Source organism: Piliocolobus tephrosceles, chromosome 15, assembly GCF_002776525.5.
Source record: "Piliocolobus tephrosceles isolate RC106 chromosome 15, ASM277652v3, whole genome shotgun sequence".
Classification (NCBI taxonomy): Eukaryota; Metazoa; Chordata; class Mammalia; order Primates; family Cercopithecidae; genus Piliocolobus; species Piliocolobus tephrosceles.
Genome location: NC_045448.1, coordinates 102,011,355 through 102,019,497, shown reverse-complemented (window position 1 = coordinate 102,019,497; position 8,143 = coordinate 102,011,355). Strand labels below are relative to the sequence as shown.

General features: G+C 39.9%; 1 protein-coding gene across 1 annotated transcript in view; it reads left to right on the top strand.

Moving 5' to 3' along the window:
• Window positions 1-8,143, top strand: part of SLC9A4 (solute carrier family 9 member A4) — a 58,447-nt gene that overhangs the window by 27,872 nt on the left and 22,432 nt on the right. Inside the window, exons 3-6 of the mRNA XM_023211284.2 lie at window positions 864-1,123; window positions 2,687-2,904; window positions 5,482-5,684; window positions 6,252-6,338. Coding sequence (XP_023067052.1) covers window positions 864-1,123; window positions 2,687-2,904; window positions 5,482-5,684; window positions 6,252-6,338 — 768 coding nt within the window. The remainder of the gene's footprint in view (window positions 1-863; window positions 1,124-2,686; window positions 2,905-5,481; window positions 5,685-6,251; window positions 6,339-8,143) is intronic.

The following is an 8,143-nucleotide window of genomic DNA, read 5'->3' as shown; positions in this document are numbered from 1 at the left end:
TCTTTCTTTCTTTCTTTCTTTCTTTCTTTCTTTCTTTCTTTCTTTCTCTTTCTTTCTTTCTTTCTCTCTCTCTCTCTCTCTCTCTCTTTCTTTCTTTCTTTCTTTCTCTCTCTCTCTTTCTTTCTTTCTTTTCTTTCTTTCTCTTTCTCTCTCTCTTTCTTTCTTTCTTTCTTTTTCTGAGATGGAGTCTCGCTCTGTTGCCCAGGCTGGAGTGCAGTGGCGCAATCTCAACTCACTGCAAGCTCCGCCTCCCAGGTTCACGCCATTCTCCTGCCTCAGCCTCCCGAGTAGCTGAGTCTACAGGCGCCCGCCACCACGCCTGGCTAATTTTTTGTATTTTTAGTAGACACAGGGTTTCACCATGTTAGCCAGGATGGTCTCGATATACTGACCTCGTGATCTACCCGCCTCGGCCTCTCAAAGTGTTGGGATTACAGGTGTGAGCCACTGCTCCTGGCCCTGAATGTCCTTTCTAGACCCTCTACCGACACAGCTTAACTAAGTGCTCACTTTAAAGAAAAAAATGCTTAAAGGAATTCCACTGTCTATTATAGAACACAAATGGAACAGTACATTTGGAGTTTAGAGGCAATAAATTAACTGCCACTGAAAGCTTAGCAAAGAGACCAGCACGTAGTAGGGGCTCAGTGATTGGAAGTTGTGAGTATTACACTTTTTATTCAGTGAAACCAAATACATCTAAATTATTGGGAATACAGTTAAAAGGCAGTCATCTTAGTATTTTTTGTTGTGTAATTTATTTTTGTGTATTATTCAACTAGACACAAAGCTGAGAATCTGCATGCAAAGTATTCCTAGTTTCTATTCATAATTCATATTTATTTTCTCTCCTTTTTGTCTAGGTCTTATACAATATGTTAATTGCCTTTACAAAGATGCATAAATTTGAAGACATAGAACCTGTCGACATCTTGGCTGGATGTGCCCGATTCATCATTGTGGGGCTTGGAGGGATATTGTTTGGTATCGTTTTTGGATTTATCTCTGCGTTTATTACACGTTTCACTCAGAATATCTCTGCAATTGAGCCACTCATCGTCTTCATGTTCAGCTATTTGTCTTACTTAGCTGCTGAAACCCTCTATCTCTCCGGCATCCTGGCGTGAGTACAAACCAAGGATCAAGTCACATAGTAACAGAAAGTAAGTTTAGGACCACATCATGTGAATCAGGCATCTGGGAAAGACTTGACTAATGACGCTAACCCTTCAAGGTGTTGCAGGATTTAGGAGCTTCTAAACTTTTATAAAACCTGATTCAGGTTCTTTGTCAAACGAACATTCTCTCCAACGTTTGCCTTCGTCGTCGTCGTCTTGTGATTTGCCTGAGGAAAGCATAGCAATTATCACTTCAATTTAGAAGGCTCAGGAAAGCTGGTACAGAGAAGATCTGGGGAAACTTCAAGGTTAAGTTCTCATCTCAGTAGTGTGTTTTTTCCTTGAAAAGTGAATATTTTGTTTTTGTTTTTGTTTTTGTTTTGAGACGGAGTCTCTCTCTGTCGCCCAGGCTGGAGTGCAGTGGCGCGATCTCTGCTCACTGCAAGTTCTGCCTCCAGGGTTCACACCATTCTCCTGCCTCAACCTCCTGAGTAGCTGGGACTACAGGTGCCCGCCACCATGCCCGGCTTATTTTTTTGTATTTTTAGTGGAGGCGGGGTTTCACTGTGTTAGTCAGGATGGTCTCGATCTCCGACCTCGTGATCCACTCACCTTGGCCTCCCAAAGTGGAAAAGTTAATTTTAAAGTTGAAAAGAGGCATGCCTGAGGGACTGCCATTCCTGGGCTCTGCCTTCCGCTGTGCGCCTCCAACCACATCATGCAGCCATGGCTCTTCAGTGTGGGATGAAACTAGGCAGGTGGGATAAGACTAGAAATCTACATTTCTTGGCTCTAATGAAAATATTTTTGAAATGTGTATCCTTATGTCCTTGTATCCTTGAGATGTTTATCTTTGAATGAGGCTTCTCAGCATGGCTTATTATATCTGGTCATGTTGTTTTCTCTATGGCACTATCTTTCTTTCCAGCTATTCAGGCTAATACATTTAATTTTATTGTAGAGAAATACCTCTTTCAATTAAATGTGATAGTGTAAACTCCAGGCGTCTGTCACTTTCCCACCTGGAAAATAATCAAAACTTCTAAGACAAGGCAAGTTTTTTTCTTTTTCCCATACTTGCTTAATGGCTCTAGAGCAGATATATTTGAAATAAAGCCAATAAAAGAGAACCTTGCATTGCTTTAGAAGTTTTGATCATTTATGGTTGGGTTGGAGGAAATGAGAACCTTGCTGAATTATTCTGTTATTTTGGTTTAAGGCAGAGTAAAGTAGAGTGTGAGTTGGGACTGACAAACTCTTCATGAAGAGGGCAAGAGAGAAGCATTCCGCACTGGGTGTGCCGATGGGAATTACGTGTCCTTTTATTTCACCGTGCCACGCCCACCTTCCCACCACATTCAGCTTTACCTTGTAAAGATCCCTTAGGGACGGAAAAGAGGGAGAAAGACGATCTGTGGACAATCCGCAGCCACAGAGGGGAATAAGGGAGATATTCCTGCATCAACAAGGGCTTTGTGCATCTGTGGCATCGCCTGTGGGGAGGGCGTTTTGTGGAGGGGGAAAACCTCATGGATTTTCTCTGAGACTCGACTCTGCTCCTTTTATAGAATCACAGCCTGCGCGGTAACAATGAAAAAGTACGTGGAAGAAAACGTGTCCCAGACGTCATACACGACCATCAAGTACTTCATGAAGATGCTGAGCAGCGTCAGCGAGACCTTGATCTTCATCTTCATGGGCGTGTCCACTGTGGGCAAGAATCACGAGTGGAACTGGGCCTTCATCTGCTTCACCCTGGCCTTCTGCCAAATCTGGAGAGCCATCAGTAAGAGAGGGCAGGCCCCCAGAGTCTCTGGTCCTGCTGCATTTTCAGTTCTTTTATTCCCATCTGCAATGTAAAAAAACTGGAGGACTGAGTAGATGCTAACTGGTTTTACCGGTTAGGGTAGACTAGGCACCTGGTTGTGAGCAGGAATCTTTCCTGTTTGTTCCCTCAGTCAGCTCAAAGTAATTAGTGGTTGATCAGGTTCTGCACTGAAGCAAGGTCGGGGCAAGGAGTATTTTATTTAATTGAAGAAACAGCTTTCACATCTACCTATTTAAATATAATTCAGTCAATGGAAAATACATGTTTGTTACTTTTATTTGGAGTTGCACCAATGTTTTTGGTTCCTAAGGCCAACATATCCCTTGCTCTTCACTTCTTTGCAGATTTGTATCCTCTCGCACCTTAAATCAGATATGGATTATAAACTGTGGGCATTTATTTATATATAGGATAAGTGAGATCTCACAAACTGTATTCTATGGAAGCAAACAGTGATAGAAAATATCCCCCTAAACAGTATAGGTGGTTTTATTTGAGGGTTGAGTGCATGAATGTGTGATGTATAGCAAACAAAAAAATCAGAAAGTGAATATTTTTAAAAGAGCTTTGTATTAATTAGTAAGAACAACTTTAGAGTGTAACTGGCATCACACCTGTAAAATGTAACTAATCTTTTAAAATGAGAACTAGTGATTGATGATTTATCTTGTACATTTATTTTTCAGGAGCCAGAAAAGAACATTAAGCACTGACATACAATATATGTGTTGCCTTTTGATTACAAGAAAGTCTATTTTTAAGCGACTCGACTAATATTTGAAGCATTATGTTAAATGACTTTGATCAATATTTTCAAGCCAATTACTCAAAGAGAAATTCGGCGAAATGGCTGAGAACCTATCTTGAACAAATTAATTCCAAATTCATTTAGGATGGGTTTTAGGTTCTAGAGGAGATTAACAAGAATAGAGAAATATGAAAATATCTATAAGTAACTCTGAATATATATGTTGTTGGGAGAATAGAGGAAGCTGTGATACAAGTTTATTATCTCAAATCACTGGTCTTATTACGAACCAGTGTTTAATCTTGGACAGACATTTAACTGTTCAAAATCATCTTCTTCAACCACAGAATGATGGATTTGAACGAATTTCTTAGTTCCCTTTCAGTTCTAATACTCTGGGAATCTACACGGGAGGAGAGCGAATGCCCAAGGGAAGTAAAATTACAGAGCTTTAGCCCAGCCAACAAGAAAAGAAACTAACTAGAAGAGGAGGATTTGTATTGCAGGAACCTCGACATTGTTAATCCTTCATGATCCAGATCAACCCCATACTCTTACAGTTGAGGAAATTGATGGAAAAATCACCAAAACAGTGACAAAATTGGCCGCATCACAGCAATTGACAGAGCCAGGTGTTAGAAATTGGTTCTCCCCCTCATAGCCTATTCTCTTCCTACCCTGACTCATCACAGCTAATAGTAGTTCACACTCGTGAAGGCTTGTTACATAAAAGGCTGCATCTTACGTTATTTATGGATGCTAAATTTATTTAATCCTTACATTCACATTCTGAGAGAAAAACTATGGCTACCCCATCAAGCAGATGAGGAGTCTGAGGACATGAAACGGTTAAGAACTTCACTCAAGGTCACATGACTGGCAGGGAGAGGATCCAGGACAAACACAACAATATTTTTAAAAGTAAATTTGCTTATCTTTTGCACTGTCCATGCGCCTATTATCAAAGAATGTTTGCTGACGAATCTGTGTGACGAGAAGTACATAAGGATGTGGAGAGTTTTATTCTACTAAGTGAAACTCTTCTTTGATTTATCAGAGCTTTAGTGAAAGGACCTTTCCTACCAGGCACCACTGCATTGGTGGTACCTAGGTTATGTGAGCCACTTGGGGATGAAAATCAATGTGGCAGAAAACTCCTCTATGTTTCCAGCAAGCTCTTCCACCCTAAACCTTCTGTTTAAGAAGCTCACTGGCAGTAAGAAGCACCCACTCACCCCCTAACCTTTGCCAACTTCCTTCCTTGTTTGCAATGAACCTCAAGAGGGACAAGCCAACAATAAAGGATTTGATTGTAGAACCATAGTCTCTAAGAGGACCCCTCTCATTTTGAAATTACAGACCTCCTTTGGATACTTAATGAGAATATGAGATGATAAGAATGTGTTTATCCACTCCACCCACTCAACAATACCCTTGCTTTGACTAGGTTTGAAAGGCACAACAAAAATTATGAATACAGATTAGAAAATATATACCTTACATTAAAAAAATCAAGATGTTATTAATTTAAGCACACTAATGCAGACACATACACACAACACATGCCAGGAAACTGTAGCGAAGATTCCCACTTGAAGTGCTACTGTCTCTCAACTGACAAAGGGAAAAGCCATAAAAGATACTCTACCTGGGATAGACAATCATGGGTGTATGATGCAGTCAGGCTGTATTGTTTGCAGGGCACGCACACACAACCTCAGTTCAATAGCTCTGTATTTCTGCTCATTCATGATCCTCTGCTCTAATACATATTTCCCCTTTTCTAGGCGTATTTGCTCTCTTCTATATCAGTAACCAGTTTCGGACTTTCCCCTTCTCCATCAAAGACCAGTGCATCATTTTCTACAGTGGTGTTCGAGGAGCCGGAAGTTTTTCACTTGCATTTTTGCTTCCTCTGTCTCTTTTTCCTAGGAAGAAAATGTTCGTCACTGCTACTCTAGTAGTTATATACTTTACTGCATTTATTCAGGTAAGTAGATTTCCCTTATATTTAAAATAAATAGATTATTTCAGGACAATGTAGTAAATTAGTAAAATACAAATAAAGGAATTTTATCTGATTTTCAGATCTGCGCTCAATACCCAAACTGAATTTCCAGAGATTTCTAGATCATGTTTGTGACCATCCTTTAACTTCTAAAATATATTGCCTTTTAATCAATACAGCATATTAATACAAAGATTCCGGAGTAAGAGGTGACTAATAGCTACTCTACATTTCTGAAAAAGAGATTCCAATTAGTACTAGGTAGCATACATTTTTGTTTTAGTGGGAGTTAGCTCTTAATGAACCAATGAACGTTTATTTTAACGGGTGAAAACAAATTCCTATATTAAAATACAAACAATGTGTCTATTTTTATTGCAGTACTTAAAGGAACAAAGACCTGAAGTGAACATTGGAGCATTTATTCTGTAATAGCTAGTACCAAAACATATAGATTGGACATTCTAATAGTTTTGTTAATAAATTTGCTCTCTCTAATGACAGTGTTCAACACAGCAGAACCCTTTTATTTTGCTATTTCTGATCTAGGGAATCACAATTGGCCCTCTGGTCAGGTACCTGGATGTTAAAAAAACCAATAAAAAAGAATCCATCAATGAAGAGCTTCATATTCGTGTAAGTTATCTCATAGTCACAATTAATTAATAAGACATTTCCCCTTTGTTACCATGAGACGTGTTCACACGTCACTAGACTTCCTCTTTCCTTCCCCACTCTACCAAGACTGACTGTATAAGTTTCCTATGGCTGCTGTAGGAAATTGCCACAAACTTAGTGATTAAAACAAGGCAGATTTATTGTCTTATAGTTCTGGAGGTCGGAAGTTCAAAATCCAGGTGTTGTAGGGCTGTGCTCCTTTCTGGAGGCCCTGGGGAGAATCTGTTTCCTCACCTCCCACAGCTTCCAAAGGCTGCCTGCGTTTCTTGGCCCATGGCCCCTTCCATCTTCAGAGCTCGCAATGGCTGCATCCCTTCAACAATGATCCTTCTGCCTCCCTCTTCCACATTGAAGGAGCTTTATGATCCCACTGCATCCACATGGATAATTCAGGAGATTGTCTCCAGCTTAAGGTCAGCTGATTAGCAACCTTAAGTCCATCTACCACTTAATACTCCTTTAAAATAAACTACCATATTCACAAGTTCTGGGGATTAAGACATGGATATCTTTGCAAGGTCATTGTTCCCCCTACCACAGTCTGCCCTCCGTCTCCCAAAGATTCATATCTGTTCCACATGCAAAATACCTTCCTTCTATCCCAACACCCCAAAAGTCTTAATACATTGCATCATCAATTCAAAATCCAAAATATCATCTGAATCTTATCAGGTCAAAAATCCCAAATCTCATTATCTCCATCATCTAGAGCAGGGCTCAGTGAGGATCTGGGTATAATCTATTCTGAGGCTCAGTTTCTCTTCATCTATGAATTTGTTGAAATCAAGAAACAAGTTATCTGCTCTTAAAATATATGGTAGGACACTCATTGAATAACAGTTATGGCTATTGCCTTTCGAAAAGCTGGGGAGATAATGAAAGAAAAAAAGGAGTCATCGATACCAAGCAAACATCAATGTTTCCTGGGCAAGCTTTATTTGGTTTCATTGGCTGGGAATCCCCTAATCCCTTGCAACTCTTTGTTCCACCCTCTGAGTTCTCAACTTAACCCTCTGAATCATACTTCCTTTGTTTACAAAGGTGGCATAAATTTGCAGCTGAGTAACTTTATCAGTCTATTTCTTGCTTATAGAATTATGAGGGTCTGACATATTTTATTTCTTTCATTTCCTCCTCCTTTTTTGTCCAAGTTGGTGATGTTTCCATCAGGGTTCAACAGAGAAGCAGAGCCAGTAGGATGGATGGACAGAGATAGAGATAGAGATAGAGATAGAAATAGAGATAAGAAGAGATTTATTGTAAGGAATTGTTTTTCAGTATTGTTGGGACTGGCTAGGAAAGCCCAGAATCCATGGGACAGGTCATCCAGAAGAACTACTGTCTATAAGTAGGACTTTTTTCTTCATCAGGGAAGCCTGGGGCCTGTTCTTAAGCCCTTTCAACTGATTGAATCAGCCCCCCCCAGATTATCTGGGTCATCTCCCTTACGTAAGACAACTGATTATGACTTTAATCAGATCTACAAAATACATTTACAGCAACATCTAGAGTACTGTTTGATTGAATAACCGGGGAGTTGCCTGGCTAAATGGATACCTCAAAATACTATCACAGTGACTAACAGTCAAGATTGTCCTACTTGTTTCTAAAATCACTGTTCTGATGAAATATGGGGTCCTCTGCCTTTTTTGAACTCTTACTAAAGGAGGGGCAAAGGGTGCTACTTCTTTTGCAAACATGGCTGAGTGGCAGATTTTAGTGAAAACATCCCAGTCTAGCAAAGATGAATATGACATTGAGCA